Source organism: Sinocyclocheilus rhinocerous, unplaced genomic scaffold, assembly GCF_001515625.1.
Source record: "Sinocyclocheilus rhinocerous isolate Xijiao unplaced genomic scaffold, SAMN03320098_v1.1 scaffold28, whole genome shotgun sequence".
NCBI lineage: Eukaryota > Metazoa > Chordata > Actinopteri > Cypriniformes > Cyprinidae > Sinocyclocheilus > Sinocyclocheilus rhinocerous.
This window is the reverse complement of record NW_015652416.1, coordinates 1,311,638-1,329,012: the sequence shown is the minus strand read 5'-3', so window position 1 is coordinate 1,329,012 and position 17,375 is coordinate 1,311,638. Positions and strand designations below refer to the sequence as shown.

The window sequence follows — 17,375 nt, the reverse complement described above, 5'->3', positions numbered from 1 at the left end:
TCAATATTTTGATTTTTTCGCACCCTCAGATTCCAGATTTTCAAATAGTTGTATCTCAGCCAAATATTGTCCTATCATAACAAACCATACATCAATGGAAAGCTTATTTATTCAGCAAAAAATGTATCATTATGACTGGTTTTGTGATCCAGGTCACACATATACATATATATATATATATATATATATATATAAATTAAAATAAATAAATAATAATAATATTAATCATTATTATTATTATTATTAACAACATTATCATCTTAATGATCCTAAAAATAAATTATGCATGCAAATAATAATATAATTATAAGCAATGTCATCTTAATGATCCTTAAAACACGTAGCTATACAAATAATAATAATAACAATAATACTGACTGTTATATGAACCTGTTTAATTATGTCATATATTGTGCCGTTATTAACATTGTCTTAACGATCCTAAAATACATAATTCATATAAATATTTTTATTAACATTGTCATAATGATCCTAAAATACACAATTTGTATTATTATTATTAGTAGTAGTAGTAGTAATTATAAATTATGCAAAATTGTTATTATTAAAACTATTATTAATATTTTTCCATAAATTATGTATTTTAGGATAATTGAGACAAAAATGGTCAAATTAAAGAATTTTTACATTATTGTCTCAATGACCCAAAAATACACAATTTATGCAAAAATTAAAATAATATTATAATATTTTTTAGGTTATTAAGATTTTTGCATTATGACATTGTTATAAGAATTATGCACATCTTTCCCCACAACTTACAGTACCGTATTATTCACAAAGGTCATTCTCATTATTGCAATACAGTAATTTGTCAGTGTAATGCAGTAAAATAAAATCTATAATCAGGTAAAGATATAATTTGTGAAATGTGCTTAATTGTAATTAAAATGTTTTTAAAAAATCCCAAATGGCCCTAAAAAGGCTTAACTTCATGCAAAATATAATTTTGGGAGAAATATGTCCCAGATACGTTCTTTTGTGAGATCCACCCCATTACTTGTAAACAATTCTGTGTACGTTTTGTGTCAAGTCACGCTGTGGAAGTGAATTACAAAAAGATAATACACAGAAACGCCAAGCAAAAGGAAAATGAAGGCCTTCTTTTTCAAACAAATGTGGACAAATGCTGAAAATGCAAATGAAGAAGAGAAAAAAACACACTGACCCATTTCATGTGATCTCGCACTGAGCTGTTGGAAAGGTGTGACATCGCAGTGGTGAGAGTGTGTGTGTGTGTGTTGGGGTACAGAGAGCTTCGCTCGGGGCAGGGAGAGTGTTTAGAGACCACACAAGCCCCAACCATCAGGGGCCCAAGCCTAGAAATAGAAGGGGGGGATATAAAGCCAGGATAATATCCATCTCTGTCTATGATGTTAATACACATCTAGCCCACCACTAACAGAAGTTGTCAACCGTGGACAAATCATGGCTTTTATTCGCTAGAATCAGACATTTTCCATGTCTGCATTGCCAAGCTTTTGTTTATGTAGGCTTATAGGGCTGTGTTTTTAAGCCATAAGAGTTTGGCTTCAGATTGGCGTCAAGAGTCCCTAAATGACATCTGGTAACAAACCAGGTCAAAACTAAAGCTGAGTGGAGTGGATTCTCATCGGTTCTGTCAAACTCAAATGGTAGGAATACATCCGAGCGTTTATGCCCTGTTGATTTTGGATTTGGTCGGTCGGATTCTTGGACTCACTGGAATAAAAAACAGATTTATTTCAACCACCCTCTTTCCTTCCATCGCTTATTCCTGTGCATTAGTCCGACTAACTCACCCTCAAAGATCCAGATAAACACAACTATAAATCATGAATGAACAAAATGAGGCACGGAAGCCACTGGACAATGAAAGATATTGCACTAGACAAAATTAACATAGTATGATCACAATGACATATAGATCGAGGTGAGTGGGTGAATATTGTATATTGTGATTTCCATTCGTTCGGCTCGTGAGGGGATTTGGCAACCGGCAGGGTCCTGGAGGTTAAATTAATTCCAGGAGATAGAAAATAAAATTGCATCAGTCTTATCACATGGCAAACAGATTGCAATCTACAGCAAAACAAGCCAAAGAAAACAAACTTTACAAGAACTCAATTGTGTCTATGTAATACACTCTATTATAACTCATTTAGCCTGTAATTATAGGTAATAAATCAAACTTCTTTGCGGTTTGGTGTGCTTATTAGAAACCATGAGATATATGCATGCAAATTAAAGCAAGTATTAACCCGCTCAGACCAAGTGACTGTTACAATGGACATCACTTTTATTTATTTAGTTAGTTAGTGACATCTTAGTAAATATATTAATGCCGTGGCACAAGACATAATTGCAGATACATATGACTTTCTAAAAAATTCGAAAAGTTGCGAGCCTGAACCACAAATGTGTTTACAAACACAAAAATAAATTTAGCTTTGCTTGCTCCCCAAGAGTGAAATTCATAATAAATAGGCTAATCATTTAAATTTAACTACTATTAACTTTAATATGCATGTAAAAATTTCACTTAAAAAAACACTTGATTTAAAAACAAATTGAAAGCACAAAAATGTAGCATTATTTAAGACTAAATTTATTAAACTTCATTTTATAAAATATATGTATTTAAAGTTACTTATGAACATATAAAATCCATATGCACAGATATCTGGACATTGTTACTGTTCAAAACCAACGTGCATTGCAATGAAATAACTATTAATAATAATCATATGTATGACAGAATATATGCTATAATATATATTCATATATGGCTAAATTATATATAATAATACAATATAAAATCAATGTATGGCTGAATTGAGAGTAGAAATAAAACATTGCCTTATTATTTATGTTTGCAGAATAGAATTCAGGTCTGAACGGGTTAAAAGTAACAAAACGCGCGAATTCAGATATTTACAATCTCAATTTCTGAGTGAAATTAATTTTCTTCGGTCTGAACTGTAAACACGTTACTAATGTAAACTCCTCCATTCATCCTGCAGCACAACAGCGCGTGAGTTCACCGTCTATTTAACTTCATATTTTAATGCAATTAAAATATTTTTAAAATGTTGCTGTAGGTTTAATAAAACCAGTACCGCAGGCTGCGCACATTTGTTTTACCTTACTCTTCTTCGTTTACAGTAGCCCAATATTTTCTTGTCTGACAATCTTTTCAGTTTACAAACACAGGAAACGTTACCGGAAGTGCTCTCTGGGGGAGAGCGTCTGTCACGTGATCTCCACACTGGCAACAAATTAAAGGCTACTTCCGGTGTAAATAAAGTCCACGAGTGTTATGAGGGAATTTATTTTATTAATATGTAAAATGTTGTGGTGCTTGCGAAAAGTAACTTTTATTTGATATTTGGAAACTAGGAAATATAATTATATCCTTTCTAATATAAAGGTTTTTGTGACAAATATTGACGTTTTCATTTACAAACTAAAAGTAAAACAAAAGACAACAAATAACGCTTTCAGCTTCAAGGGACATGTTCAGCCTATGTATATTGACCTATTGTTTGGGTAAGTCTCCTTTATAAAGGAGACTAAAGCAAAATTGTGCAGACAATGTGTTAAACAAATTTAATACGATCAAGTCACTATATCATCAACTAATTTATAAAATATCCTTATTAAATTATGGACACCAAAAAAAATTTTATTTACTAAAATGAAAATATTTTGCATACTTAAATTTAAAGCTATTTTTGAACAGCACACATAAAATCACCCTATTAACAGATATCACTGAAACAAGTGTCCTAAAAAAAGCACTCCTGTTTCTGAGACAGCCCTTGGCTCTGAGAGAAAAGAGAGAGAGAGAGAAAGAGAGAGAGAGAGTAAGGGGAACAGCCCACGCTTTAGCCACTCAGAAACGCTTTCCACCTGTGAATCATTTTGCACATTCAGTTTTGCTGACATCACGTTTACAGACACAGTGCGTCTCAATCCTGGTTCTGGAGGCCTCTGCAGTGACTTATTTAATAATACACATGATTTATATAATCAGGCTCATTAGTAAAGGCCCTAATACCTAAACTGGGTTTTCCAAATGAATTCAATACTTAGGTGGGCCAGAATCTATGAGATTCATTCACTTTATGACCTCTGTAGATGCATATTTCTTTGCTAGCTTAGTCATTGAAGTTAGTATTATGTACCGCTTATAAGTCACAACATTTTAGCAACCTTTAGAAAATCGCAAATTTAAAAATGACGAGATGAGGGGGATAATGTGACATTGTCTATTGGTAGACCACAGATATTCAAACTAACTACAGGTCCTTCCCTAGTTCCTCTATCTCATCAAGGAAGAAATCCATGTCCTTGGTGGTCAGCTGAGGAGAAACAACAACCATACGGAAGAAGTTGACGTGTCCATCCATGGGCTGGTATCCCACCATCATGGTTCCACGCTTCATCATTCTCTCTTTGATGACTGGCGCCACCTGATGGCGTACATTGGACATGAGCTATCATTCTGTGCTCAATAATGAAATTCTCTGCCATATTATTTGTCATTCTACATTTAAACGAAGCTGACCTTTGATAACCTTTCCTGGTAATCCGCACTGTTCTCCTTCCCTCTCAGACTGGGTGGAATGAACCAGAAGCAAACGTTCACAAAATGCCCCTATTGGAAAGCACACACCATATATAAACATATAAACATGCATTATATTTACGTAAACATAAGTATACTACTTCAGGTTTGTATACAGTGCAACACTGTACCTTACAGACCAACTTGAAATTGTCCCTTTTCTCCATTCCTTCAACTAAATACCTAGTGCAGACATAAATAATAGATTATTAAAATAAATATATATAAATAAGTATAATACTGTAATACAGTAACGGTATATTAAGGTTTAAAATATTAAGCACCAAACTGTGCTCAGCATTGACAATAATAATAACTGTTTCGTGGAAATCAGCACATCAAAATGATATCTGAAGGAAGACTGGAATAATGATGCTGAATATGCAGCTTTGCATTACAGAAATAAATTACATTTTAGAATATGTTCAAACAGAAAACAGTTATTTAAAATCTAATAATATACTGCAATGCATTTAATTATACAAGTCAATAGTGTTTAACAAAATGCAACATTAAAAAGATTGATAGTATATTAATCAACAACAACAACATCTAACAGATGCATCAAATACCTTGAAAGGGCAAAGGCCTTCTCCACTCGCTCTGAAAGCCCATGTGTTCCTATTGCCTTCCACATCAACCACAGTTTCAAACAATCTACCTTGCGGCCACACTGGATGGATTTGTCTCCCGTGTCTAGACTTGTATCGTAGAACTTGTCTTGCTGGAATAAGTAGGTTGCCTTAGCACTGTGACAGTTCATTAACAGATTCTACAGATTGAGATGGGGAAGATAAAATTAGGAGCAGCGAGTTGCACTTGTGGGCAAGTCAATATAATATGTTCATTTGACTAATAAGCAAAAACATTGCATTAATTGACTTGCACGGGGTTAGAAGTAAAAGAAAAGATAGATGGATTGCTACATTCCATAAGCATTCATACCGTGGTGTCTCTGAACAAAACCACAGAGCACTGCAATCCCGCTAGAAGCATTTTGTGAGGGTTCCAAGTCACAGAGTTTGCTCTGAGTGTTAAAAAAAAAACATGAAAATGAAATGATATAGTCAAAAATGGGCTACTCCTCTAACCAGATCACAGTGTTCAAACCTTTCTATTCCTGCAACCAGATGTTTATGTTTTTTGGAAAACAGCACGCTTCCTCCCCATGCGGCCTGTAAAAAAGAGAGATCCAGATTGTAACAGTTAGAAACAGGTGAAATTCTGCAAACAACTGGATACTTTTAAAGTGGGGGCCACATGCATATAGACGTGTTGCACAATGCTGTTACATAAGGTAAACGTGGTGCACTTACGTCAACGTGCATCCACATGCCGTTTCTTTCACTTATTTCAGCTATGCGGTTCAGAGGATCAAAGGCTCCCTGCACTGTGGTACCCGCTGTGGCATTAATGAAAAACGGGACAGCATCCTAAAGGAGAGACAGAGACAATGGCCAAACACCATTAACTTTTGGCCCTTGGATATTTCATGCAAAAAAAAGTGATTTGTCACCCTTATGTCTTTTCAAACCTGTATGACCTTTTATTTCCATAGAACACAAAAGGAGATGTTTTGTCTAATGTTCACGCTGCTCTTTTCCATACATGAAAGCAGACAATCAGATGTCTTTAGAACACTTTCTGGCTATTAGCCGCTTTCGCTTTGTCCAAAAAACAGCTTGAACATTCTGCAAAACACTTCCTTTTGTGTTCCATGAAAGGAAGAGATTCAAATGCATTTGGAATGAGATAATAAATCATCATTTTTAAGTGAACTAAGTTCTCACTTATACAAACTGCTTTAAATTTACCATATTAGTTCATTATAAAATTATATACACTACCATTCAAAAATGAATCAGGGGTCTGCAAGGATGCCTTGAATTGATCAAAAATGAAAGTAAATATTTATAATGTTTTACAACTTTACTTTCTATTAATCCTGAAAAAATGTATCATGGTTTCCACAAAAATATTAATCAGCACAACTGTTTTCAGCATGAGTGATTTCTGAAGCATCATGTGACACTGAAATTTCAGCTTTGCATCACATGAATAAACTTTTTAGTATATTAAAATAGAAAAAAAAATATTTTAAATTATAATAATATTTCACAATATTACTTTTTTTTACTGTTTTTATTAAATAAAAGCAGCATTGGCGAGCATAAAAGACTATTTTCCAAAAAATCATCTTACTGATATAATTTAAATATTTACTTGTGATTTTGCCTGCACGATTTTCGCCTCCAGGTCCTCTGCTCTCATGCTGCCGCTGTAGGGGAACAAAAAAAACATTTTAAACAATTTAAAGTGAAACACTGGTTTTCCAAAATGTGTTAGAGATAAGTTCCTGTACCTCTCATCCACCTGTACAATGAAAACGTTGTCCGTTCCGATACCAAGGAAAGCAGCTGCTTTTTTCATTGAGTAATGACTCTAAAAAAAATGTATGGTACAGTTTTAATAATACTGCATTATATGCTCTTTTAAATCTAAGATTAGAACAAGTAGCTCTTGTCTTTTTGCCTGTTGTGATGTAAATATAGCCGTTCGTGGTGTGGCCCACAAGCCTTGTGTCTTCACTTGAGGGAAGGCCCAGTACCGTGCGATGTTCATGGCATACATGTTGGACATTGAACCCCCGGGACAAAATATCCCATCTCCTTCTGACCAGCCAACCAGAGAGCGAAGCTTACAGAGCACTTCCTCCTCCATCAGGACAAACACCGGAGCCACTTCATAGGTGTATCTGTAAAAACTTCACACTGAGTATGTTGCAGATGGATCAGTCATGATGTGTGCATGTATTTATTGTATTTATTAAAGGAATAGATTTGGGGAACATAATGGAGAAATTTAGCTTTACATCACTTGCTCACCAGTAGATCCTCTGCAGTGAATGGGTGCCATCAGAAAGAAAGTCCAAACAGCTGAAAAGTAATCCACATGATTCCAGTCTATCAATTAACTTCTTGTGAAGCGAAAAGCTGCATGTTTGTTATTGATGTAATGATGGATTTGTTTCTTGCAAACATGCCGCTTTTCACTACACAAGACATTCATTGATGGACTGGATTCTTGTGGATTGTGATGTTTTTATCAGCTGTTTGGACTCTCATTCTGACGGCACCCATTCACTGCAGAGGATCCACTGGTGAGCAAGTGATGTAAAGCTAAATTTCTCCAAATCTGTTCTGATGAAGAAACAAACTGATCTACATCTTTGATAGCCTGAAGGTGAGTACATTTTTTTAATTTTTTTGGGTGAACTATTACTTTAAGATTTTGAATTATGTTTTATTTTTATATTTTCTGTTTTCATTTGTAGCAATTTCATCTTTTATTTTTTCAAATTTATATAGTGCATGTAATTTTTCAAAAACATTTTTAGTTTTAGTTTATTGATTCTGCTACAGTTAATTCGAAGATATAATCTAAATATTTATTATTAATCATAACCAGTTATAATTAGTCATAAATATTTCCCTTGTTGAGCTGAAAAACCCTACAACGATAACAACACTCTTTGCATTATCTAAAAATGTCAGATCCTAATTTCATCAATCTCTAATCAACACAGTTTTTAGATAGTCTATATCAGGGATCCTCAAATCTGGCCCACGAGATCCACTTTCCTGCAGAGTTTAGCTCTAACCCTAATCAAACACACCTGAGCATGCTAATCAATGTCTTCAGGATCATTAGAAAATCACAGGTAGCTGAGTTTGATCAGGGTTGGAGCTAAACTCTGCAGCTCATTGGACCTCCAGGGCAAGATTTGAGGAACCCTGGTCTATATGAAACCAGTGGCTCCATGCTGTTATCAAACGGTGTCATCTGATAACTTCAAGTGCTCTGATAAGTTACTTATTACTATGACAACAGAGTTTAATGGAACACTTCAGCAACAGTGTAACAGCTTACAATTTACTCAAAGTTTAACACTTTTTAACCCCTCAGTTAATAAAACGCCATACGGACCCTTTTACAGCACTCATCTGACAACCTTAAGAAGGCACATTCACTGTAACACATTAACATGAACAACTGAAAACGTCTATGTGGAAGTTCATTCACACATACTGGCTGGTGTTGAGGGTTTCAGTGAGGAGCCGTCCTGTCAGTGCATGGTAGTCCACGCCAGCAAACAGCTGATTGAAGAACCGAGGATGACCTGTGAACGAGAAAAGGCTCTGGACCAGGATGCAACCACATATTCAAGATTTAGGAGGAACAAATGTACAAATTTCTGAATAAAACACTGAAAAAAACATATAGGCTAATATGAATAATTAGTGGGATTCGATCCCAGCACATGCAACATACAGGTTTTAACACTGTATCTGGCCACATCTCGAACCCTCTGCAGTAACTGCTTGTGAGATTCTCCATGCTCTCTGAGATCAAGGTCCAGAAGAGCTCTCAGCTGATCGGGATCTTTCCACTCACACACCTGTGAATGCAAATACATGCAGTTGATCTCCTGAGATACAAGATAAGATAGGAAGATGCAGAAGTTGTTAAATGGGATGATAAATTCTTGAAAGACTTAACCTTCTCCTTCAAGTCAGTTCCTTTGTGAAGTATCTCCTCCATAATCACATTGAAAGCCTCAGTAAGGAACAGCTTGCCATCTGACTCATACATGTCCGATTCTTCCAGATGGACATGGCCATTCATATATTCTGTGAGATACATATAAAAGTACGCATGTTACTAAATAAGCAAAAACAGCAAAAGCAATATGATAAAATAAACCAATGTTCAATAAATAATTCATTTTAATTTATTAACCACAGAAACAACTCTTCAGAAACTACTCCACATGATATAGGACTAAAACACTATGCAAAAAAAATGCAGCTATGCAACACTACTGTTTTTTTTGTTTTGTTTCATTTTGTTCCCTATTGTTTTGCATTTTGTTTTTATGTTTTTTTAAGTATAGAGCAAAACAAGTTTAAATAGGCTACTACAAAAACATTTTTAATTCTGTAAAACACGACGAAATATACTAAAATACTACGAAAAACCTAAAATTTCTTGCTTTTGTTTAATTCTATGAATTGTGTGTGTGTGTGTGTGTGTGTGTGTGTATATATATATATATTATATTATATATATATATACTTACATATATATATACACACACACATATACATACATATATATATATATATATATAATCAGCCTCATATCATAATAGCAACTTCATATCATCTTCACATGGTTTATGGAACATTGCAGCTGGTTTGTTACTGATCTGGTGATCAAGGTCGTCCAGAAGCACCCTGATCAAGATCTGAGAGGCTAATCCCGCCCCTACCAGCTGTTATTAAAACTGATCCATCATGTAGACCAGATTGGACCAGCCTAAAACCACCAGTCTAAACAGTAAAACAAAGATAACTCGCATGTGTGCATGATTAAATTATTTAATTTAAAAGACATGGATTATTTGTATACATTCCATTGCATACTGCATATATACATATATATAATTGATATAATTTTAAAAAGCAATCGACCGTAAACGCATAATCCCGCCCCTACCAGCTGTTATTAAAACTGATCCATCATGTAGACCAGATTGGACCAGCCTAAAACCACCAGTCTAAACAGTAAAACAAAGATAACTCGCATGTGTGCATGATTAAATTATTTAATTTAAAAGACATGGATTATTTGTATACATTCCATTGCATACTGCATATATATAATTGATATAATTTTAAAAAGCAATCGTTCTACTTCACCTGATGTCCCACTTTTGATTAACTCTAACTGGCTTTGGTTGCCAAGCAGCGCCGCAACTCCATGCATAATACGGAATTCAGCCGATGTGCACATCCAATCAGAAATCACAGTCAGTAAGCACTATAAATTCCATTGAAACAATCGCGATATTTTATGAGGAAAACGTTCAATTGCCATTCCCAACCCTGTATACCTGCAGTTTTTTCCTGCTTCTATAAGGCGAAACTTTTGCACGCACACAGTTCTCGTACAGTTACAGTATTACATGATCAGACTGAAATGCACGATTTAGTAAAAACTATGAAATTAGTGCATTTAAGGGAACTACATGCGTGCAATCAAAAACAAACTTCTCACCTTTAGATGAGCTCATTGTGATGTTTTATGTCCTTTCTGTACTCGGCACATGAAACTCTACTGTATCTGATGTGTTAAGGATGCCTCGAGACCCTCAGTGGTTCATTGCAAGATCCAGCCTTCATATACGTGGATGCACACGCCCGATTCGTCATTCAAGTGACATCCTATAATTGGATTAGAGTGATATGGGTGTCAACAAAAAATCAATCTTTAACTTAAAAAAATAGCTTTCTGAAGACCCAGGTGATATGAGGCTCTCAGCTGCATGCGACTGTGAAGTACATATTTGATTAACATCATTTCCAGCATTTTATTTTCTTAAAATGCTGAGAATATCTTACCATTGGATGGTTTTATTTGCAGGGTCCTGCATCTTAGTTGATAAGGGGGTAGATATATTTACTGTGCTAAAACTGACTCACACACAAGCAACCAGTAAGAATGATCGATACAACAACTTTACATGTTATATAATGACACACGATCATTTAGGTAATGCATGCTGCAAAACAGGGGTACAACGTTCAACATCTTCCAAACTCCGCAGCGTTGTTCTAAGTTCACATTAGACTGTTAGAGTTTGCTGATGAAAGAAAGATATATCCTTCCACGTATGTTTGTTAGATTGCACAATGATCCCCCACACACACATACTCTCTCTCTCTCACTCACTCGAAGAGTGGAATGGAATGTCACAGGGTTCAAAAAAGCCAGGACCAATGCAGGTCAGTTATCTTACAGAAAAAGTCTTTCCTATGGAAAAAGGTAACTGAATATTTGCATGTTAAGGCATTTTGCTGTCATCAAAAAATTATTCATTTGGAAAAATATTTTCCCCCAAAGAATTGGAAATTAAATGTTATAAGTAGTCTCATTATAATTTTTCTTCCTGCATTTTACAGTTTCATCCATGTTTGTACATAAGAAATCCTTCCTACATGTTCCAGGTTTTGGTTTACCAAAATCTATCAAATAAAACAATCAAAACTGAATCAATATGAAACTGAAAACGTACATGGACAACAAATGCAATTTAAAAATAAATAAATAAAATACAGAGATTCCGAATGAACAGATGAGTTGTAGATTTTCCATTCTTCACCATCCCTAACCCTAAAAAAAAAAAAAAAAACTCTCCGGGAGCCAGTTATTTATAGCTTAAGCCTATAAAACAATAAACACAAATCTGACAAATATCTAAATTATACAATAAAACAAGCTATAAAACAATAAAAAATAACCTCAAACTTTTATCATAATGACAGTTATGATTCATTTAGTTCTTTTTATTTATATTTATTTTACTTTTTTACAAATAACCCATCACCAGAAACATGATCAATCTGCAAAACAGAAATAAGACATAAAAGTACATAAAGTAACAAAACAGTGCAAAAAGGTACAAAAAAGTACAATAACAGAAAAAAAAGTAACATGAAATCCAATTCATGCAAGCATGATAACAAATTTGAAATGATTGTTTCCTCATCAGGTTGCAATCTATCAAATAAAACAAGTTTTATAATCCCACAGCAAAAGATTCCATGAAGTCTGGCAAGACTAGATGCTGTTTAATGACAGGCCTGTGTAATGGAATTATACAAAGCTCCGCCTCCAATCCTATCACCTGCTTGGCATGCAAAACAAGGGTGAACAAGGGTGAACAAGGGTGAAACACCAGGGTGAAAAAACACCAGGGTGAAACAACGTGATACTTGCCGAGAGAGCGAAGGTCGCCATTATGTTGCCAGATAGCGGTCTCTATTGGAACATAAAACTTTTTAAACTTCATTATCTGTTCATGGAATCAGTTCAAGTTGACTTTGATAAAAGCTTTCACATTCATTTACTTGAAAAGGAAAAGCATTATTCTGTAGAATACATTAAGATGGAATGCTACAATACAAATCGGGCAATTTGTACCATCAGAAAGCAAACACAAGCTGAAGTGCAATCTAAAAAGTAGGAATGGAACTTGATCTCACATGAAAAAATAAGCTTAAGAGAAAAACAATTAAGTAATAATGCCATAAAAAAAATAAAACATTGGAATAAAACAACGACATGGACAGTTAATTCAGTCTGGCCCCTTTTTGAAAAAAAAGTTTGCATTACAAATGTACATGCTTTACATAGTTTTTTAAAAATCTTTGCATATTTGATGATATTTGCAAAAAAAAAAGTTTGCACATCAAATTTAAGAAAAATATTTGAAATGCCCGCATTTTAGCTTCAACGACATGGACAGTTAATTCAGTCTGGCCCCTTTTTGAAAAAAAAGTTTGCATTACAAATGTACATGCTTTACATAGTTTTTTAAAAATCTTTGCATATTTGATAATGATATTTGCAAAAAAAAAAGTTTGCACATCAAATTTAAGAAAAATATTTTAAATGCCCGCATTTTAGCTCGGTGCGTTTGAAAGTTGCCCTATTATTTCAAGTATGTATCTGACTTATACATAGCATTTACTAAAAGAAAAAAAATACAAATATGAAAAAAAATTTTTATAGAAGTGACAAGCAGTTATAGTTCCCTCTAGTGGTATATTTGCATGTCTGCAAGTGCTACATGTATAAAAAGTGCTGCAGCTGTCAACTTCAAAACCCACAGGACTAATTCACCATGGGTTCCCTTGAGATTTTCATATGGGTTTTTATAATTGGATTTTTAAAGAGATAGTTCACCCAAAAATTCTGTCATCATTTACTCACAAAAGAAGATATTTTGAAGAATGCTGCTAACCAAATAGTTGACGGTAGCCATTGACTTCCATAGTATGCAAAAAAACATAATGGAAGTCAATGGCTACCGTCAACTGTGTGGTCACCAACATTCTTCAAAATATTTTCTTTTATGTTCAGCTGAAGAAAATAAACTCTAACAGGTTTGGAACAAGTGGAGGGTGAGTAAATGATCACAGAATTTTCATTTTTGGGTGAACTATCCCTTTAAATTCATGAGTAAAATAAGGTCAGTGGTATCACGATACTTGGACGTTTTGTTGTACAATGTAAACTGCATACACCCCAAACATTCTTATGTAGTCATTTATCACAAACCTACATTTTTAAAAATAAGCATAACTGCTTCAAAATTCATGGTTTAAGTATGGGTGTGTGTGTGTACTTCAGCATTAGCCATTTATATTTACCACAGACCTTGTTTTAATCATGACCCCATTATAAAAACCCATGAAATCTTGAGGGAACCCATGGTGAATTAGTCTTCCGGGTTTTGATGTTATGGCTCCAGCACCCAATTAAACTCCTCTTAGCAGCCTCAGTTGTCTTCCAACAGGAAGTTGAGTTTCAGAGTGTCCATGCCGTTCTCTTCTTGGGTTAGTAGAGAATGGAGACGAGCTGCCGTGGCTTGTTCCCTCTCACGCATGCTCCATTTTCGCAGCATGGTGAAAACCCGCATTTTGTGTTGGCTGTTGTCCTCCTCTATCTGCTGAAGAGTGGTGGTGTTCATACCCAGTGCCATAATGCCCACCTCCCTCCAGCTGTTCCCGATGCAGCCGGCCACCATCATCATCTCCTTCTCGCTCACCATCCTGGAGTCTGAGAAAAAGCAAAGTTACGTAATGAAGCAGTGCTGTCATGAAGCTGCTACTGAAGAAGATGCAAAGCAGAGGTGTGTATGTGACTCACGCAGCGGCTCGTTTTCCATTTCCTGTCGTCGTTTTGCTGTCGTCTCTGATAAACCAAAATCATTTACAAATTACAAATCTATTACTGCATGTACTAGAAAGTTTGAAGGCAATGGGGTGAAATAAATAATATATACAAAGTGTACTATTAGGATCTTTTTTTTTTTTTGCATTGTGACCATTATCAAGATCTACATTACTTAGTCATTTTACAAAAACAGTACACTAGAAAAAATACTGTTTTTACTGTACCTTCTGATCACATTGCAAATAAATAAATAAATAAAAAATGATGTTTTTAATCAGTATTTTTGTCTTGTTTCCCAGTGCAAAAGTCTAAAGATTCTTAAAGCAAGATACATTTACTCTAAAAGAAAAATGACATAAGCCTTGTTTTATGAGAAACAGATCAAAATGAAGTGAGTTTATGATTAAAATAAGAACAAATATAATTGGCTCTACTTAATTCAATAGGGAAAACAAGTTTTCATTCCCCTATTGAGAGATAAATATTCTTCTTTTAAACAAACTCACTTAATTTTGTTCAATTTGACTTCATATGTTCAGTTTGTACCTCAAGTAAATGTATCTTGAGTTGATGTGTAGATGTTTGTACTTGTTTGGAAAACACAAAGACTTTATGAATTTAAGATTTTCTGCTCTGACCTTAATTTGTAGAAGGGCAAATTAAGACTTTTAAAGACCCGCAGAAACGCTATCATTTATATAGTGCTTTATACATGACAGAATGTTTCAAAGAAGCTTCACATTAAAAAATTCACCAATTATGAAACAAATTGATTTTAAACGGAATTTAAATTAAATTAAAGCAGCTCTACAGATTTTCAGGACAATTAAGCTTGTTATATCCTCCAATTTTCATTCATGTAATGCAAGATACAGTTTAATTCTCATTACTGTAACAATAAAATTTAGCCTATGTTATCTTTCTCTTCCAGTATTTATACATTATGGTAGCATTTATCGCATGTAATTATTTATAAGTTAAATGATTTGACTTTTCAAAATGTATTGCAACTATATTTTATTTTATTTTTTTAACTGTAAGACAGTAAAAAATTACTATTACTGTAATGAAAGCCAACATTAAAAATTAAAAAGTTACAATGATGAGAATAATATGCATAAAAGTCACAATGCCAAAATTCTAGGGGTGTTAATGGTAGACAATGGATGATTTACAATGGCTGAGTGTAAGATCATACCTGTGTTTTTTGGTGTCTTGCGTTTGTTGATTTGCAGCTTTTGAAGGAAATGCAGTTTAGGAAATGTCTCTTGCATGTCTTGTGTTTTCAGCAACTTCAGGAAATTCAGAGCATGCTTGTTGTCTTTGTGAATCACATAATCCAAGATGTCCCGTACCTGTTTCGAACGCATGTTCATGTCTTTGATGTTGTTGTACTCATTGTTGGACAGTATGCCACTGGCATGGCAGCGCTGAAGCAGAATATCTGGATCTCCTGTCAGAGCCTCCAGTAGCTCTGTCTTGAGTCTCCGAATGAGCTTGATGCCATCTACAGGCCCATCCATCGCCTCTTGTGCTTGGTCAGTGATGTGAAAACCTTGATTTGACACTGGTTTTCAAACCAAAATTAAGGCTGTAATAAAATCAGAAATTAAAATTGTTTTAAACAATAAAAATATAAATAAAGGCGCTTGACGACTAAAACAAAACAGCATATAGCGTGTAATAAAATACTTAGTATTTTGGCTAGAACTTAAGCAGCAATATAAAGAACAGATCAACAGATGAGACTGTAGCTGAAGCAGTGTTGCCAGACGTACGATAATTATCGTATTTGTACGATAATTTTGATCTCTGTACGATGGATGGTGGTGGAGTTTGGACCTTCCCGCAAGGAAATAGAACATTTCATAAGACCCTAAACATGTAATTTTTGTTAAACTTTTTAATAGATTTGATGTTGAATTGTATACGTTTCATTATTTAATTAGACGTGCTTTTGATTAATAAAATTTAATTTAACCATTTAAAAAGGAGTCCAAAAAAATTAAAATGGAAAAAAAAAACAGAATAAAAAAAAATTTAATTTAATTTAACCATTTAAAAAGGAGTCCAGAAAAATTAAAATGGAAAAAAAAAAACAGAATAAAAAAAAATGTAAATTTGGAATAAAAAAAAAATTGGAATTTAGGAAAAAATAACAGTGTTGCCAGACGTACGATAATTATCGTATTTGTACGATAATTTTGATCTCTGTACGATGGATGGTGGTGGAGTTTGGACCTTCCCGCAAGGTACGCCTATGGCCCTATTATTTCCGCGATGCGGAAAACATGGATGGAATTGTGGAATCCAGTCAACAGAATTTACTGTATAACGCGGAATGATTTTCATTAATTAAAAGATAAATTAAATTAATGTGTTATGCCTTTATTCGATAACCAGAACAATTAAAATACACAATGCATAATTTCTAAAGAACGATCATTTTCTTCCAAATACGATAATTTTGAGCTTCTGGTACGATACTTGGACATTTCCAATCTGGCAACACTGAGCTGAAGCATCATGGGTGCATCCGAGATGAAGGAAGTATCTTCTTCATGATCCCTCCCACTGACGAGTTGTTTTTAAAAACTGCACATGCTCTTTGTTATCACTTTCAAATTATGAAATATATATAGCGGATAGATTTGAAGAATATATGCGTGTGCCGACAATACACCAATTAATTCGTGTTTATTTTATTGTTGGTGTATACGTGTATATGGCGCATCTTTCTATGCATTATCCGCCAGGGACTTTCCAGTTTAGTGGCCCACTACTAGAGATGCGTCATCTTTGTTTACTTTCAATAAACGACTATGGCGCACAATTTAATACATTTGTACGTTGGTTTGGTTTGTTCAGGAATAATACAATATTCAGCCACAATTACTAGTATATATATATATATATATATATATATATATATATATATATC

General features: G+C 34.2%; 2 protein-coding genes and 1 pseudogene across 6 annotated transcripts in view; all 3 read right to left on the bottom strand.

Moving 5' to 3' along the window:
• The window catches only part of LOC107714993 (zinc finger protein 740-like), a 10,210-nt gene extending 6,944 nt beyond the window's left edge, over positions 1-3,266 (bottom strand). Inside the window, exons 1-2 of one of the 2 annotated variants that reach the window (XM_016521001.1) lie at positions 3,145-3,266; positions 1,190-1,340 (exon numbers count right to left, since the gene is read on the bottom strand). In XM_016521001.1, the coding sequence (XP_016376487.1) occupies positions 1,190-1,327 (138 nt within the window). In that variant the 5' untranslated portion in view covers positions 1,328-1,340; positions 3,145-3,266. The remainder of the gene's footprint in view (positions 1-1,189; positions 1,341-3,144) is intronic. The other variant, XM_016521002.1, reaches the window with a different exon arrangement.
• A 462-nt stretch (positions 3,267-3,728) lies between these two features.
• LOC107714955 (cysteine sulfinic acid decarboxylase-like) lies at positions 3,729-10,905 on the bottom strand (annotated as a pseudogene).
• Positions 10,906-12,085: 1,180 nt separating this feature from the next.
• LOC107714991 (uncharacterized) overlaps positions 12,086-17,375 on the bottom strand; it is an 11,174-nt gene continuing 5,884 nt past the window's right edge. For 2 of the 4 annotated variants that reach the window (XM_016520997.1, XM_016520996.1), the window contains exons 2-4: positions 15,633-16,025; positions 14,408-14,452; positions 13,696-14,317 (exon numbers count right to left, since the gene is read on the bottom strand). In XM_016520997.1, coding sequence (XP_016376483.1) covers positions 14,037-14,317; positions 14,408-14,452; positions 15,633-15,957 — 651 coding nt within the window. In that variant the 5' untranslated portion in view covers positions 15,958-16,025 and the 3' untranslated portion in view covers positions 13,696-14,036. Of the gene's footprint in view, positions 12,381-12,472; positions 12,515-13,695; positions 14,318-14,407; positions 14,453-15,632; positions 16,026-17,375 lie in introns of those variants that run through there. The other 2 variants (XM_016520998.1, XM_016520999.1) reach the window with 2 other exon arrangements.